The sequence below is a fragment of the Quercus lobata genome, chromosome 9, assembly GCF_001633185.2.
Source record: "Quercus lobata isolate SW786 chromosome 9, ValleyOak3.0 Primary Assembly, whole genome shotgun sequence".
Classification (NCBI taxonomy): Eukaryota; Viridiplantae; Streptophyta; class Magnoliopsida; order Fagales; family Fagaceae; genus Quercus; species Quercus lobata.
Window position 1 is genome coordinate 23,340,185 of NC_044912.1, and position 18,974 is coordinate 23,359,158.

Consider the following 18,974-nt stretch of genomic DNA (forward strand, 5'->3'; position numbering starts at 1 on the left):
TTTGTTAAAGTTGATGATAGGGTTTGTTAAAGTTGATGATTTAGTGTTTAATTTGATCCATGTTACTGAAAGTTTGATGACTTTCTTCTTGGTAAATTTGATAATGTCTTAAACCCCTTTTTATTTTTCTAATTTTGTGAATTCTGCATCTGTGCTCCTTTAAATTTTATTTACATTTAAATATTTCAATTGGGTTGTCATTTTAAATTTTTTTTGCATTTAGTAATTTTAAATTTTCCATATGAAGCGTATGCTTAGTGTAATTGTAATTGGATAATGATCAAAATATACTTATAATAGATTGATTGAAAGATTTAGGAGATATTGGAATGGGCTTGGTTGCTTCTCTTAGGATTATTTCTGTTCCTTCTTTTTTAAAACAGAGGAGCCCTGTGGCTAATAGCTTCTGTTGAGGTTGTATTAGTTATGGGTTGAGAGCAGGAATTTAACTCTATGAGATATAATCTTTTGTTGTTCCTGTTTTTGGTGATCGTAGCCCCCATACCTATATTTTCTTGATTCAAAATTCTAAGCTAGAGTGTATTATTCACCTGCTAAAGGCCAGCTATGATCTTTGACGAAATTTCTGGGATATAAAAACAATGAAACCATATATTTTACACTGATAAAAAGATGTCTGCAACCTAGCCAGTGAATTTTGTTGGAGTCGTGTGCAAGTTTCGAAGTTAGGATGCAATCTTTCTTTTCTTCTTTCTTTCTTTCTTTTTAAGTAAGTTTTGGCCCTAAGGTGAGGGAGAAGGAGAGATTCAAACTAGTGGCCTCCAGTTTTCATGAGGCGTGGTCCCCAACATAGATCATAGCTGGCCTTTAGAAACTGTATAATAATTAATACATTCTAGCTTAAACAGTGTCCAATCTTTAACTTCTATAAACATTAGCTTTAAACAGAATGTTGAGATGTTTAGAAACAATTGCAAAACTTAAATAGAGAACAAGTGCCATATAATTAGCAAGCTAAACCATATGAGCAGCTATACATGCATGCATACACATGCTCGAGAACAACTAAAGAGACAAATTAACACAACTGACATAGAAGATGCCCAACAACATTAAATCAACAAAATATTACCTGTTCGATAGACCATTTTCCTTCAAATAGTTGAAAGTCTCCTTCAATCATCTTAAACTCAATATCACGCTTTTGACCAAAAGGAAGGCTTTCAAGTTCTCTTTCATAACAATCAACAATTCCTTTCGCATTAAATTTCAGCCCAAATGCCAAGTTTTGCTGTCCAATCTGTTTTAAAGGTTGTAATTGCACAGTAAGTAGGATCAAAGGCAAAAGGTCAGAACTAAACTTAGTGGAAAACTTGTTTCAAGATGAGGTCTGCAGTCTATGTCACATAACAATATCAATGTGTGGTAAGGTTGTTTGGATGAGGTCTGCAGTCTAGATTAATCCCATTGTAGACCTTAGGTTTCACCACCTAAGGTTGTTTGGATTCACCACCAAACGTAATGCAAACTTTGCATGAATAATCACCATTGTTTGGGTTTTTATTGTCAATTTATGGTTACTTTTGTGTTCAGGGCCAAAACAATAATTTCTACACCTCTTGTAAATTTAGGGTATTTTGATAATTTAGTTGTGTCTGGAATTTTCTAGGAGGTCCTAACGATCTTAGGTTTATTTTCTTTGACTCAATTATTATTTTGTTTATTGATATCAAAAAGGGGAACAACCTCATTAGCAATAAAGATTATTGTGTTTTGAGTATTGAGACACATTGGCTTTTGTGTAGTCTTTTCCCCCTTTCTCTTATCTGTTTTCTTCTTCTTCTTTTTCGTTGTGCAGCATCTAAACACCATAAATTTCTCTCTTTTCCATCTACCTTACAGCCCTAAATCAAACCCTTACTCTTAACTATCGCAAACCCTAAAACCTCACGTGGTTTCTCTACCAAATAGTATTAAATAACTCATTAAATCAACCTATAATTCCTACACAACTGCTATTATCTTCTCGTTGCAATTATCTTGTTTTGTTGCTGGAACTTCTTCTGAAATCCTTTGTAAACACCAATTTGCTTGAAAGGTGACATCTTTTGGCTAGTTGATATTAGATCTATACAAAATCAAATTTCTCCTTTCCGCATCAGATCTATACCATTTGATCCCTTAATTAGCCAAATAAATTGCAGTAAAATGAATCCTGGGGAGGTTTACCATGATCCCAGTGATTCTTTTAGATAATTTAGACCATCTATATTCCTATCTCAAATAGCTACAAGACCACCCAAAGCTCCCTGACAAAACATGGAAATATCTTTCCATTTGCACACACTAAAGACTCTTGATTTAGCTCATCTAGAGGACACTCACTTAAAATCCTAAAGAAGCTCTGTTTTTTTTTTTTTTTTTTTTCTGACAAGTCAAAAAGACACATTATACCTGCATTCGAACTTCCTTTGAACCAAGGGTCCAGAAGTTTCAATTCACAACCCCCTCAAAAAAAATTTAGTTGATTAAATTAATTAGAAGATAACTAAACTCTCTAATTTTTTATAACTACCATGTACTTGGGCTCTGCCCATTTTTTTAAAATATATTATTGACTTACTGAGAAGAGAGTCAAGGAAGCATGGAGGCAATTTAGCCAAGTATGTGCCTGATACTTACTGTTCTTTCTCAATAAGCTCATTTTTTAAGTCAGAAGTGAGAGTGAAACATGAAATTACTCAGTTATGTCTTTCAAGCATACAAATGCATATAGCTTCAGCAGCCACAACAATTAGTTTACTTTAATTATCAAGTCAAACCAAATATTATAAACCTTAGATCAATTTTGAACATAACTAAGCATGTGATGACTTCTAGTGGCATGTATGATGGAAGCCAGTAGTTTCCAAACAAACAAGTAGGTCACTTTTAGGTCCTATTAAAAATGGTTAGCGATATAAGTAATGTCATAAATGGATACACTCCTAGTTTTGTTTGATAGTGGCCACGGACAGAACACATAAATACTGGTAAAAATCACACTACAGATAACAAAAAGTCATACCTCTCCATCAGATCCACGTATGGTGAAACGATACACCACAGTCACACCTCCATTGTCAGAGAATATAACATCACGTATCTCTCCACACCATCCTGTTAACGTAAAGGGGTTAACAGCTAAAAAGATCTACAAGTATGTTTATCCAAAACCATAGTCTACAATATATATATATATATATAGTAGCATAATTTTTCTGATATAGAGAATGTATACTGCATAGGAGTTCATATTATTCATTCCTAAAAGGAAACTTGCAAGAAAATGAAAATTAACAGCACTCTATCACAAAAATGATGCTGCAACTAGCAAGAAATTCAGAAGGTCGTGGTGCTTTTCAAACAAAGTACAAGTACAAGAGCCTTGTAACTAATGCAAAGACGTGTCAAATCCCCCCTCCCCCATTGTAGCTATTGAATTATCAAACAATGTACAAGGTATAAATAAAATATCCATATGGTGATTCACATCCAATAGTTGGGAATTGTTAAAAATTGAGGCACATATAATTTACTCCATGTACATTTACTCCAACAGTGATCTAGGTATACTGCCACAGACACAGGCACAGAGCAAAACAGAAAAGAGAGAAAACAATTCCTAGAACTGTACTAGAGCTATGAACAATAATATACCTCCCATGTACTAGAGCTATGCCCTCTTCAAGATTTCTAATAAGGTCTTATCATATACCAAAAATTTACTCAAGTACGTATTCAGCTTCCTAGGTCAGAGGTCTCTGAGATAAATTATGCAGAACACGCTCCTCTGGGTAACAAAGTCACAATGCCTATACATTAGTGCATAAATGAACAGAGGATGCAGAAATTGAGTGATGACAGATTCTGCATCTTTTGAGCCAAAAAGATGAAACTCGTAATTACAAGGCCGTGTCTCAATTATAACTAGTAACCTTTCTGTGTCATAATGAATTTGTATAAATAGTTTCATAATAGGAAAAAGCTGCTAATTATCACACTATTTAATAACCTTTAATTGGATTAATATATTGAAAATTCCACAATTGTATTATATATTTTATTTGTTCTTACTATGGACACCTATTTTTGTATTAATAGGATTTTTTTTATTGTCTAATCCATGAACTTATGTTTTATGTATACTTTTAAATGAGATAATAATTAAAGTCTAATAATTTTGATATTTAAAACACATAAAAAAAAAGTAATTAAGAAATTTACTTATTATGTGGTTGTCATGACATCAATCACAATTATTATGATGTCATTTTTTTTTTTTGGAGAAGAATTATCATGTCAATTTGTAAGCATTTTGTAATAAAATTGATATAAAAAAAATTGTTTCTTTCATTCAAAAATTAATTTATTTAGTTGTTGATATGAAATCAATCAATAGTATTTAATACATTAGTTTCCTTTTTCTTTTTCTTTTTTTATGTTCCTCAATTACCCTTTAATCTCATGTTTGATAGTAAGTTTATCAAAGCCCTTCATTGTCTTGTGGTATTTGTAACTAAGCATTATTCTGTGTGTGATCTTCTTTTAAAAAATAAAAATAAATACAAAAACTGCGTGTGTTCAAAACTGTAACCTTAAAAATAAAATCCTAAGTCTAAAAAGCTTTGTGTTCATATTGGCCTCTTTTGGTTTAGTCTTTCATCTTTTACTGAATTCTCATTGTACAAAGTGGCTTTAGTTGCTCTAACTCATACCTATATATTTAAGCATATTGTGTGTTCAATTTTGAAATTAACTGCTTATCATTCTTCTTCAGTATGGCTGCTGCAAATGTTGGACGCATTGACTATACACAGCTTGGACCCATTGACTACTCAATGTTGACACAGCAGGCGACGCATCGGTCCAAAGCTATTTGGAATGGGCGGGTAAAACACTCAACTAAAACAGTAACTTGTGCACATGCATTTAATCCATACAATGTACACATATTTGCATATACTATATTAATCCATGATTTTGTTATGTGCAGGATCCAGGGTCCATTACCTGCCATAGTCGTAGTTCAGAGTTCTCCAAGCAACCTCCAATGGTGGACGACCGAGTGAGGAACATCATCACCACAGTTGGTTTGGAGGGACTCCTGTGGGTCCCGGGTAGAGAGATTGACAATGGCCTGATAACGGCCTTAGTGGAGCGATGGCGGCCCGAGACTCACACCTTTCACATGCCACATGGTGAGGTGACCATCACATTGCAGGATGTGGAGGTTCTTCTCGGGCTTCCTGTTGATGGTGACGCTATAACAGGGAGCACACAAAAAACTTGGGTGAATGTGTGCCGGGACTTCCTTGGCTTTCAATCTGTAACTCAAAATAACCATAAGCAACTTGATGGGCAGAGGATTCTCATCAACCGCCTTTTGGAGGAAGTTGCTAACCCATTGCCGCTTGATGCTGAAGAGGATCAGCTGCATAAGTACGCACGATGCTACATCCTAGCGCTATTGGGGGACACAATATTCATGGACAAATCCGGCGATAGGGTGCATCTAATGTGGGTGCAGCAGTTGGAAGACCTTCACAATCCACGGAGGTACAGTTGGGGAAGTGCTTGCCTTGCATGGTTGTATCGAGAGCTATGCAAGGCAAGCGAGGACACCAGTCAGATTGGTGGGTGCTTGCTGTTGCTCCAGTACTGGGCATGGGCCAGGTTCCCCTATTTGTGCCCGACAGTTGAGCGAGGCCCGCCAGTGGGTGCTTACGGTCCTCCAGTACGTGGTCCACTATCCCTGAAGTAAGTCTCTGCCTCATACTGCTATAACATACTGTCTTCACCAAAGCACGAGTCTTATATTATGTTTTGAGTTCTTTTTCTATTTGGTTCTAACTTCTTCTTGAGGAATTTTATTTGCTATTTGAAGTCGTAGTCTCTTTAGGTTTTTTATAAAGGCTTTATTGTAATCAGTAACACTCATAGAGAGAGTCTTTAGGTTATTTATAAAGAATGTAAAAGACACTACATATAATGAGTAAGAGGTGAATCAGCATAAATGCTTTAATTTTATTATATATGTATAATTATTATATGAATTATAGTATTATATAAATTTTCAAAATGTCTGCACATTATGATGCACAATACCAAAAAAAGAATATAATAATAATAATTGATTCCCAATATGATTCTATATTTGACAACTAGAATGCATTACACACACACACACACAAATGCATCTATATGTGGAAATTTGTTTTACCATCTTTATTTGCATATTTCCACTAGGATTGAGCCTGTCAACAATGCAGCCACAATCCCACCAATGATTTGTCTATTCAAGATGAAAGCCATTTCAAACAATATAAATCTAAATATTCCTTTTCAGTTTGGAACTTGGGGATTGTGCCTATAAGAAGCAAGAGAAGATATCGAAAAAACGTAATGATTAAAAGAAGTAGAGAAAACTCAGTTGGAATGCCAATCAAAAAGGAATATAATATGTTACTTATATAGTTGGATGTTTTCATGTAAAGAGAGTTAGCATTATGACTCAGAATATAAAGTTCAACAGAAACCCCTAGAACAAAGAAATATATAATTGAGAATATATGTGGCCCATCCTGATTCATTAGGACTGTATTTAAGAAAGATCAAAATAAAACACTAGTGTGAAAGCTATTAGCAATATGAGCTTTTCAGTCAAGTTGTGTGGAACAATTTAATGGATGGGAATGTAAAACATTCAATGTCCTTCACGTTCAGCACCAAACCTTATCTCTTTGTTAAAGTTTCAAAGTGAATTATATTGAAGTAAGAAGCAAATTTAAACAGCTATGTATTCCAGCTCACACCATGCTATTGGGGCTTTGGAGTATACAGTAAACATTTATAAATGTTCACAGCTGCCAATTAAGCTAGAAGATGGTTTGGGTTTCAAACCAACGTGATGACGTACCTTGGAAATTAACTGCAATTGTTAGGTTCTCTTAAAATGGTTACTCTGACTAGGAAAAAAAGAAAAAAAAGAAAACTACGAAGCACACACATTGACATAGATATCATTTTTGTTTGCGTGCCTCACAAGGAAGAAGACACTATTACTGGATAGCGAACCAACCAGAATTTATGGCTTTTACAACACATGCTTATGGGTTTGGTAAGTTGGTTCATAATTTGTTGCCTCTAAATTAGGGACGGACCCAAGTGAGGGCCTAAGGGAGCCTGGGCCCCCTTGGGCCCCAAAAAACAAAAACAAAAAAAAAATTAATTAGTAGCTTAAATTTTTTTTTTTAAAAAAAAAAAAAAAGCTTGCCCCACCTTAGTTTTTAGCTTAGGCCCCCCTCGTGAATTCCTAGCCCAGCCAGCCCCCCTTATGAAGTACATTTACAGCCCATATATTTACACATATGTTGAAAAATTAAGCCCATGACCCATGTAAATCAAGAAGAAGAAGAAGAAAACTCAGAAAAACCTAACAGAGAAAGTGAAAGTCTGAAAGATGAAGGAAAAAAGAAAAAAAGAAAAAAGTAAGGAAATTTAGGAGAGGCGAGACAAAGTCACAGAGAGATAGAGAGGCTGAGGCGAGGCAGTTGCTATTGCTACTTCATCTTCTTTTTCTTCTTTCTTCTTTTTCTTCTTCTTCTTCTTTCTCTTCGTTCGCTAGTCCTTCTTCAATTCTATTTTGAATTTTCATTGCCTTGTTTTGTGTTTTCTTTCTTGTTTTGTGAACCTAGCATGTGACTAGTTGTTGGAAATGACAAAGAGACTTGAAAAAAAAAGTTTTAGGCTTTGTTTATGTGGGTCCACACGTAATATATAAGTAATAAAACTAGTACTGCAATATTTAACTTGAGCTTTTATATTTCTGTTTTTTAATAGTAATTTTTTTAGAATATTTTAATAGAAAAATTGTTTTAATAGTTTTTTTTTTTTTTTTTTGAGAATCAATAGTATTATTATAATTATTGGGTAGAGTTTTAGACTTGAAATTGATATATTAGTTGAAATATGGACTTATAGTTTTAAGACTCAATAAATTATATGGATGTTGACTCATAATATATAAAGAAATATAAGCATATAAAATTTTTAATAAATAAAAAGTATAAAAAAGCTAACTTTGAATTAATTACTATTGCAATTCACATGACCTCACCCTCCACCTTACTTTCAATTTCCTTTTATTTCTTCATTTCTTCATCTTAAGTGATTACATTATTTCTTCAAATTTCAATTTCCTTTTATTTCCTTTTATTTCATATATGTGATTACATTATAGTTTTAACATTATCTCAGTACTTATTGATCCATTCTTCTTGATTGTAGGTGGTTGTGGGTCCCAAACAAGAAAAATAGGCCCGCCCACATCTTCAGGGACAGGTATCGCGAGCAACTAGCTTCCATGTTGCCAGACCAGGTATGAAAATGCCTTATTTTACGCTTTTACGAACGTCCATATAGGTTTCGTGAACTTTGAAATATAAACATTGTTCCCTAATGTGTTGTGTACTTCTTTTTTGGCTATTGTAGGTGGTGTGGCAGCCATATGAAGCTCATTTTGACGACCTCCCGCCCTGGTGTGTTGCAGGGAGGGCCGTATGGACGGCAACGGTGCCGCTTGTATGTTTCCACCTAGTAGAGAAACATACACCGGATCGTGTTGTTCGTCAATTCGGGATGATCCAAGAAATTCCCCGCGCTGTTAACACTGACAGAGTGCTTCATGGCATTGATTTGAGGGGGAAGATCGGTGTTAATTGGATGCAGAAGCATGCTGCGCATATCCTTGAGTGGGGTTATCGCTTTGATCGGCGTTGTGAAGCTGTGCTTGGTGATATGCCTCCAGAGCACGAGTACCATGACTGGTTCAAAAGGGTGACTCGGAGGTTCATCGATAGGCCTGGTGCTGTAGTGACTCTGCTGGTAACTTCTCAATCTCTTCTACATGTTACCGTATTTCTTACCATGAAACCACTGTTTAGAGAGCATGATGTTTGTTACTACATTTTTTGCTTACCACTTCATCTCCCTTTAATTTGCAATTATTAGTAGCAGAACCAACATTTATTTTATTATCAATTGGCATTGTTGATTTCGTATTGCAGGTCTAATATGTGTGGTTTTTCCATGTGCAGATTGAAGGATACGTCCGTTTATTGAGGCGTCATCCAGTGGGCACGGAGGACCACAACGACATTACTGAGGTGTTGACGGCAGTACAGGCGATGACACGTGTCCAACCTCCTATCCCTGAGGCCCCGATTGAGGAGGCAGCTATGCCTACCGGCCCAAGCACGAGCACAGCTCCGGCCGGATGTCAATCCCGTCCGCCTGTTGCTACCCCTCAGCTTCTCCCTACCCCCGATCCCTGTGCATCCACCCCACATGCATCCGCCAGCCCCACCATCCCTTCATCCATCCCACATCCATCCCCTACCGTCACCATCCCTTCACCCAACCCACATTCAGCTCCTACTGCCACCATCCCTTCACCTAGCCCACATCCAGCCCCTACGCCCACCATCCCTTCACCTAACCCACATCCAGCCCCTACGCCCACCATCCCTTCACCCGCCCACCATCCGTCTCCTTGCCCCACCATCCTTCCACCCACCCCACTTCCTTGTTCTGGGTCTGACGTCCGTCCACCCACCCCACAGTCATTTCTTCAGCTGTCACCGATTCCATCCTTTGACCTGGGTACCCCACCTGACATGCAGCAGGAGCCACCCTCCCATAGTTCGTTTAGTACCCCTTCTTCAGCCATTGACCCACCCCATGTTCAGGCCGAGCAGCCGGTTGGGTTACCTACAGCGGCTGAAGGTCGGCCTAAACGCATATCAAAGGCACCACCGTGTGGGACAGGGGGGCACAAACATGGACACAATGTTGAGCCCGAGGCATCTGACGAAGGACATGCAAGACCTCCTCCGCATTATACGAGACGGCGTAAGATTCAAAAAAGGTATCTGAAAGCTTAATGTGAAACAACACACTGTATTCCATTATTAATTCTCTTTTCACATTTCCATAAGATTATTTTTGTTTTTAATATGGTTTGAACCTACATTATTGGAACTAGGTGAATGCCTCAAATAAGGATATTTGTTGCAATTTTATTCCTTGCATCATTTGTTATTTTAATCTAGATATATTTTTATGATACTACAGTCTATTAATAGAACTTCTATTAATTTGACAGGTGATTGGTGTACCTATTACACTGAATGGAGATCTGAAGAACCAGTTCGTGGAGACCAATGTTGGTTTTGATACAATATGTAAGGTATTAGTCATACTGGCCGGAGAGCATGCTGTGGTGCACGGATCCACGGCGGTGGCTGCTTCCCTTGACCTCTACACCATGCTGTGGTGCATGGTGTTAAATTGATGGTGATCTTCTTTTGTTTCCTTTGCAAAAGTACGTTTCCCATGCTCTTATGTTACTTTCTTCCTAAGGTTTGCTTGTAAGCAAATTGTTTGTAGTAAGCATGATGGGGAAGCAAATTGTTTGTAGTAAGCATGATGGGGAAGCGCAAAGAAATATATATTTTGATTTAGTCTTATTTAATTGGATTAATTTGCATTTTATTTTAGGCATTAATTTATCAGAGTCAATGCTATTTTTGTAATTCAATAATAGGATCTCCTAAATTATCAATGAGAATTGGTTTCCTATGTCAATTAGAATTAGGATTAGTCTTAGTAATCTATATAACCACAGTATTATACTCCTATGGAAACAAATTACAAGTTGATTGGTTAATAAAATTTCTCTTGGATTTCCAATGGTTTGATTCCGACTCCAACCAACCCTTGGTCCTTACTCCTAGAGTTTTCTGTCTTGCTTGTTGTTGACTCGAACCAAGCCTATGTGGTAACTCCTAGGTTTCCTATCCTTTATTTGCTAGTCTTTAATTTTTAAGTTGCATGATTGCATCGTTTTGGTAAGCAAAGCTAAATATTTATTTTAATTTAGTCTTAAAAAAAAATAATAATAATTCAGTCTTATTTAGAGTCAAATTTATGTTTTGTAATTCAATGTTTGGGAACTCCCAAATCAACTAGAATTAGGGTTTCCTCTGTCAATTAGAATTAGGTTTAATCCTAGTATTGTATTGTACTCCTATGGAGACTGATCACATATCACAGTTTGATTGATTAATAGAATTTCCCACAAAATGTTGACTCCTATTGGTGCTGACTCCAGCCAACCCTAGATGTTGACTTCTAGAGGTTTTGTCTCATGCTTGGTGCTGTCTCCAAGCAATAATGGGTGTTGACTTTTAGGTTTCCTATCCTTTATTTTTCTGTTCTTTAATTTTTGCATTGCATTGTTTTGGTTTTGTCCCCTTGTACCATGTCAATTGTAACAAATTGGAACAAAGATCTATTTTATATGAAGTTATTTTCCAGTTCTTTTGGAAGAGAGATGCAATGAGTGCGTGATGTCTTTGTTTTTGCATAAATATTTCCTTTTCCCCCGCTTTTATATTCCCTGTTTTTCGTCTTCAGTTCGGTGTGTGAATTTTTTCTGCTTTCACCTGCAGTCTGCTTTATTTTTGTCCTTCATTCATGTGCATTTTCTATTCTTGCAGAGTTCAGAAAGAGTTCATAGTGATCTGGATGATGAAGACAGGCATATGTCTTTCTGTGCGTCAGGACTCCACCCTAATGGTAGATGCACTTGTGGGACATTCTTTTCAGCTGAAGAGCCTAGTATTCATGCAACCATCTTTCAAATACTCATGCTTGCTGATGCACTATTTGAGGTAGATTTTCCAAGTCAGATATTGTTTTATTTTATCTGGCTTATATTCTGTTAGCCGGCTCCATCCTTAAGATCACTGGTTGGGCTGTCTCCTTGCATGTACGTCCATAAACATGTGTAATTGGGGACTTGTATCTTGTATTTTCCCAGGAAGTTGTTGAAGAGTGGAATAGTCTGCCCCTAAAAAAAAAAAAAAGGGTTGAAATATGCTTTAAAAAAAAATAAAAAATTGATGGATGGATTTTGAACTTGGACCAAGTTGGGATGAAAAGTTTATTTTAGCTTTAAAAAGAAAAAAGAAAACTTAACAGAATCAAGTGAGAGAATAGCAATGTACATGAGTTCCCCTGAAAACTAAGGAAAGCATGTTAACTAAGCCATGAAGTAAACCTTAAAATTTCAATTTCACTGAATAATTGTTTTTTAACTCAGTTCCCGTTATCCCCTCCTCCTCCCATGATCATGACTTAACCATGTGTAAAACAAAATCTAAGAGAGCATAGGCATTTGGTAATAATGTGAAGGGGGTTAGACTATCTAATGCCCATTATTCTTAGTTTACATGACTGGCAAGAGGAGGGAGGTGAACATTAGTCTAATAAAATGATTACTATTTAGTGCGCTGTCATACTTTGCTTATGTAGAATTGTAGAACTGTCACATGCAATTTGCAAAAAACTGAATTATAAGAGGATGGCTGGGCAGGCTCTCTCTCTCTCTCTCTCTCCCTATCTTTTTTAGTTCATACTTTTATTTAAACACTTTAGTATTATCATAATTTCCAAAATGCAGGTCTTGGATGAAATCCATCACCACCCGGTGTCTGATTCGCCGTCTGTGCTTTCACTGCCAGCTCCAGTGGATGTTGTAGACTCATTTCCTCTCAAGAATCACAAGAAGGCCGAGGCAACTGAAAATGGAGCCCAGTAAGTTTATTTGGTATATGTCTATTTGGCCAAAAAAAAAAAACATGTGGAAAAAGAAAAAGAAAAAGAAAGGAAGTATGCATCATATAAGGTTTGGTTTGTTTATATGAAAGTGTTGCTTACATGAGGGTATATGAGGGAAATTCAGTAGTTTCTTTTTTCTTATTTTTTCTCTGAAACCAAACAAGCTTAGATCTTAAAGAGCCTAATTGTACATGAATTTTAGAATATATTTAACTGAAATTAGCTTCACATAGATAATTTATTATGTGCATTGTTAACGGATATCTATGCATTTTCCAAAGTTGAGCGATCCAGTAGTTATAGATTGACTACATGTACAATTTTTCTTTGGAAGTTTGGAACATGTTGCTGTTCCTCTACTTGTGGTTATTCTTGAAGTATACATTTGAATGATTCCCACTATTTCTTTAACAGTTTACAGTGAAAATTGCATAATCTTTGTTCGTCTTCAGAACTTATTCAAGGTCCTTATATATGTTGTCATCAATAACAGGTGTTACATTTGCCTGGCTGAGTACGAGGAAGGGGAAACAATAAGAGTTCTCCCATGTTGTCATGAATATCATATGCCATGCATTGATAAATGGCTCAAAGAAATTCACGGGTATCTTCAATGCTTTCATGCTTTTATTTTATCATTTTATTGGAGTCTACTTTATAAATTAAGTTCAATTATTTTCTAATATAACGTTGTCCCTTCTGTTCATATGCTGTTGCTGTAGTGTATGCCCAATTTGCAGAGGAGATGTTTGTGAGGGCATTGCCGAGGCTTCCACCTAAAATCCAGAAATTTCATCTTTTTGATGGATATGTAAATACATATATAAATAGGTAAAGGTTTTTTCTTGAAATATTTTATGCCTACATAGTTGTAAAACAGTAAAAGTTTTATGCTTCAGTAATATGATATGCTATAAGTTGGCTCCAGAGAATTAAGAAGAAGGGCATATGCATCTTGTAGTTTCCCTGTTGAAATTCCAGCACATCAGATTTTGTAATAAAAACTAGAAAGGATTATCACCAAAATCATTGCCACACCATCAATATGCAAAATGGCATTGCCATGATGAGCGAGGTACTGAAATTTGGTAATTGCTGTCCATCATTTGGATGGAATATGCTAGTTATGATGTAGTTTATGAAAGTGATTTGATTGTTGATTCCAAACTTGATTACTTAAAAGTGATTTGATCTACTCAGGAGCAAATTTTTTCGGATTCTCAAAAGCTTGGAAGCAGGATTTTTAGCTGGGTTTGTAACAGTTTGACATAGCTTTTAAGTACTCCTGTTCATTGGAACCATTCCATCACATTGTGATTAAAGGCATAGCATTGTCATTATAGTGACCAATTTAAAGATGCACTTGTATGTAGCAGATCCCATTTAACAGATAGCCTTAACCATGTGATGACCATCAGATACCTAGCTATAGCAAGTACTGAAAAAGTAATCCTTGAAGCTACCCATTGAAAGCAACTAGGGAACATAAGCTAGGCCAGTGTAAGTAATATCAGTTCAAAACTTTTAACATTTACCATGAAAAGGGAGGCAAATAGAAAGGACAATTTCCCTTTGAAGCTGGAAATTTTTTTTTCTTTTCAAAATCAATTACAATAGGGAAGTGGGATTTGATTTCTAGACATCTTCGTTAGAAATACCAAGAAGTGTTAGTTGAGTTACAAAACTCTTAATGAAATGGGTGTACCATTGAGTTGGTCTCTATCAAAGCACTTGAAGATATGATGAAGTTTGGAATTTGCATTTGCTGATGATGCAGTCCTGCTAATATATATATATATATATATATATATGCAGCATCCCTATTTTACTCTCCCAAAACATTAAGGAAAAAAAAGAGAGTTTATGAACTTGAAGGATAGTACACTCAACTGGAAAATGTCTCATGAAGCAGATGTGACTAACCTGCATCCTTCTCTTTGGCCTAAATTTACAAAAGTCATACAAGTACTTTCAAGTACTTTTTTATTAAGCAAAAAAAAAAAAAAAAAAATTAATACTATGGTTGCATTTGGCATGCCCTTTTAATATTCGTGCAAAATGTATTATTATAATTTTTTTAAAATAAAATAAAATATTAGATAGTAACCATGTTAAACTACCATTTAGTAAAATATCATGAAAGCGAAGTTAGGGATTTTATAATTAACCTTTCTAGCTCTAATGCTGCTTATGCTCCTCTCTAACTGTTCTTCTATCTGTTGGAGTTCTTCAAGGGAGCACGTTCCTAGACCTTGTCCTAGGAGTCTCCTGAGGTGTATATATCTCACAGACTACTGTCTGACTCTTTGTAGGTGGGGATTCAATCAGATGCAGTGGATATTAGTGCAGCTACTTGAACGTGAGAGGTAGGGTCCAAGGAAATTGATGAAAAGGCTGATGAGGTCCTAAAGTGGGATATTTTGGATTGTTGGACGCCAGAAAATCACTACGGATGGACTGAATCTGAGTGTTAAACATGTTGGGTTTAGACCATCGGTAATGATTTTCTGGAGTCCAACAATCCAGAATATCCCACTTTTGAACCTCATCAGCCTTTTCATCAGTTTCCTTGGATCCTACCAATCATGGTGTACCTGATGCTTATCCCATTACTTTCCTTAAAGTATTTTCAAAGTTCATGATTATTTATGAAGCATCTGATGTGATGGAAGTATCTAAAGAAATTCCATATCATTGCCTGGTAAGAAACATTTAGAAGTATTGACGCGAAGTAGTTGTTAACTAATCATGGAAATCTGACTGAAGTGGGTGCTATGCTGATTTGCTAGTACTGCAATGATTGCTGTGATGATTATTTGGGATGGGGGTATTTTGCCTATCAGGGTGGTGTGGTTTTTTCTTTTTTGGTGTGTGTGTTATCTTTGAAAGGGAGAAAGGTATCGACACGTCAATATTATTATATGTGAAAATTTGTTCTGCATTGCTAGGCATTGAATCGAAAGACAACCTGTTGAATTTGCTAGTACTACAACGATTGTTGTGATGATTATTTGGGATGGGGGTGTTTTGCCTACCATTTACCTTTACTAACAGCAGTTAACATTGCTTCCCTTAACAGGGTATTGATGGAGCTCGGGTGGAGAAAATTCTTGACTTCGCCTCTATTACCCTCAACAAAAAGTCAGTTCCGAGTGAGTCCTTTCTTTGGCAGGTTTATCCCATTTTAATTGATTTCATCTGTTTTTTTGTTTGTTTCTCCCTTTCTTCTCAAAACTTACACACAATAATATTCCCTTCTAAAGGTGACAAGAGTGCCTTAGTGCCTGGAGGTATCCGCATTGGATCACCTGCTATGACAACTAGAGGATTCACAGAGAAAGAATTTGTACCAACTGCAGACTTTATTCATGACGGCATACAGATAACCCTTGAACCTAAGCGGCTAGTCTCAGGATCCAAGCTTCAAGATTTTTTGAAGTTTGTAGCAGCCGCTGATTTTCCTTTACTGGATAACATGTTGAACATGTTGAAGTTGTTCTCGATTAATAACATTTTTCTTTTTGGTAGAATGCATGATTGAATTTGTTAGAACATATTACAAATTTTGTAACCATCCAAATAACTAGATAAAAGAAAAAGGTATAAAAATAGATGAACAAGTTATTTAGTTCATTTAAGCAGCAAATTTGTAATCTAGCAGCTAAAGCTCTTACATTGTCCTTCGTGTCTACCCTCACTTTTGTTTTTTCTTTTTTTTGGGGGGTTTGACAGAAGTTGAGGCTCAACAAAGTAGCAAAAATGAAAATATAAATTGATTTCTTTTTGTCATAAAATAGGAATAGATCAAGAAATTAAAGTAAAAAATAACATGCTTCAAAACGCAAAAAAATTCAAAGTTTTGTACTACCATAACAAAGAATACCATTAGTTGCATTGATATCTAAGTAACAAAAACATTGAAAGTCACCCGAGAGTGAATTTCAAATTGCTTAAGAGCATTAGCATTGAAAAATGCTAATGTCATATCTAAAGGAAATTTAGCATTTGCAACCTTAAAATCATCTATTTCTATCAATTTAATCACTTAACTTTCAAAATCTAGCCAATGTCATCATTAGGTGTGAATTTTTTTAGTAAATTTAATAAAATGGCGACCCTCCACAAAAAAAGAAAATTAATAATACTAAAATGGCCAAACTACAATTTTTTGGTTTTTATAAATTTGTCGCAGTTTTACTTTTAGTTAGGTCTTGTTAACAGATGCCCTTAGATTATTTGTTACCAAATCATTTTGAATGCCTCAAAAGTATCTCCCATTTTTTTTATCAAATGCTTTTAAAAATAGTTCCTAAACCTTAGCTATTTAGAGCATCGTTATCTACACACACACATTTAATAGTATCAATTTTGTCCCTCGACTTTCAAATCAATTTCCCCAACTATTAGTTGTATCAATTTTGTTCATACACTTTTAAAACCAATTTGTAAGAATAAAATTAACTTCATTTAAATGTTGAAAGTCGAAATTAGCACATTTATATTAACATTGACGCCATTTTAGCAAGGGAATAGACTATTACATGCACAAGGAGTGCCTTAGGAGTGCCTTTTTGTTAATAAGAGATGGTTTGAAAACAGTTTGAATACATTTTTATCTAATGTTTCATCTTGTTTCCCAGGTTCATCTTGAACGGAAATATGTTGTTGACATTGATAAAAATATCGATATCACCAAGATAACTCCATCAACAAGAGTTGCTCTCCGTAATGACAGTTATGTGCTTCATTTAATCTTGCAAAGCAAAGTTGATCCATTGGTCAACCTCATGAAAGTTGAAAAGGTTCCAGATTCCACATATGACATGATTGGCAGTCTTGACCAGCAAATTAAAGAGATAAAGGAGGTTTGCCTCGTGTACCGTTTTACTTTCTGCATTTAAACTGGTAGTGGCAATGGTGACAGTGAAGTGCAGCGGACTATGCTGGAGCTTCTCAACCAGCTGGATGGATTTGAAGCATCAAATAAAATAAAGGTATCGTGTGTGTTTTCATTATGCAGCTTGGGTTGTTTAGTTTTTGGTACTTTTCTTTATTGTGACATCAACTATTTAAACAGATTTTGGAACTTATTCTAAGTATTTGCCAAGCATGTAAAAAATAAGCTTCATTCTTGTAAAGATTGCCAGTATTTTATTGAATTTAAACAATCTCAACTCTTTTGGATGGATTTGGATAGAATGATAAGTATAGTCTTGTTAATTCCATAACGACCTATTGCACTGGGCTATTAAAGTCTTCAAAAGTGAAAGATTGTGTGTTTTCTCTGTGCATAATCATATTGTCACAGATTTTTTTCGTTTTTTTTTTGTTGCAGGCTGTGTGCACAGAATCTGGGATGTTTGCTCTGTGGGAGAGGAGGGTTGATGTAACACAAGAAGATTTTGAGATGGTAGTGGCAAAGGTAATGAAGAAGGAGACTGAGGAAAACATGTCATTGCGGAAGCTATGGAAGTAGTGTGTGTCCATGTTAATGTTATGTTTCACTCCACCACCCTGAATATAATTGATCCGTGGCTTTGTTCTTCACACACAGCCAACAGCTCTGTTCTTTGTATGGATTATGAAGCACATGGGGGTGCCTACACTTTGTTGAAGTTTTTTAAATACCACTGGCATCTCTGTTTATTTTGTTAAATATTCTTTTGTGATACATTTTTATGTAATATGTGTTTAATTATTGTAAATTTGCAGTTGTGCCTTAATTATTTATTTTTTTGAAACGTAATGATATTTTAGCAAGAGAATAGACTATTACATGCACAAGGAGTGCCTTAGGAGTGCCTTTTTGTTAATAAGAGATGGTTTGAAAACAGTTTGAATACATTTTTATCTAAACAATCTCATCTTGTTTCCCAGGTTCATCTTGAACGGAAATATGTTGTTGACATTGATAAAAATATCGATATCTCCAAGATAACTCCATCAACAAGAGTTGCTCTCCGTAATGACAGTTATGTGCTTCATTTAATCTTGCAAAGCAAAGTTGATCCATTGGTCAACCTCATGAAAGTTGAAAAGGTTCTAGATTCCACATATGACATGATTGGTGGTCTTGACCAGCAAATTAAAGAGATAAAGGAGGTTTGCCTCGTGTACCCTTTTACTTTCTGCATTTAAACTGGTAGTGGCAATGGTGACAGTGAAGTGCAGCGGACTATGTTGGAGCTTCTCAACCAGCTGGATGGATTTGAAGCATCAAATAAAATAAAGGTATCGTGTGTGTTTTCATTATGCAGCTTGGGTTGTTTAGTTTTTGGTACTTTTCTTTA

The 18,974-nt window shown here is 35.7% G+C and overlaps 2 protein-coding genes across 2 annotated transcripts; both read left to right on the forward strand.

The window, feature by feature from the left end:
* The first annotated feature begins 4,781 nt into the window (after positions 1-4,781).
* LOC115961417 (serine/threonine-protein phosphatase 7 long form homolog) lies at positions 4,782-13,609 on the forward strand. Its single transcript, XM_031080403.1, has 10 exons — positions 4,782-4,892; positions 4,997-5,760; positions 8,290-8,380; positions 8,494-8,886; positions 9,099-9,863; positions 10,166-10,342; positions 11,562-11,735; positions 12,527-12,660; positions 13,178-13,288; positions 13,407-13,609. Exons 1-10 carry the CDS (start codon positions 4,782-4,784, stop codon positions 13,462-13,464), a joined length of 2,778 nt encoding a protein of 925 aa, XP_030936263.1. The 3' UTR covers positions 13,465-13,609.
* Positions 13,610-17,226: 3,617 nt separating this feature from the next.
* On the forward strand, positions 17,227-18,854 carry LOC115959963 (26S proteasome regulatory subunit 8 homolog). Its single transcript, XM_031078649.1, has 3 exons — positions 17,227-17,549; positions 18,020-18,106; positions 18,562-18,854. Exons 1-3 carry the CDS (start codon positions 17,304-17,306, stop codon positions 18,820-18,822), a joined length of 594 nt encoding a protein of 197 aa, XP_030934509.1. The 5' UTR covers positions 17,227-17,303; the 3' UTR covers positions 18,823-18,854.
* The last annotated feature ends 120 nt before the right edge of the window (positions 18,855-18,974 follow it).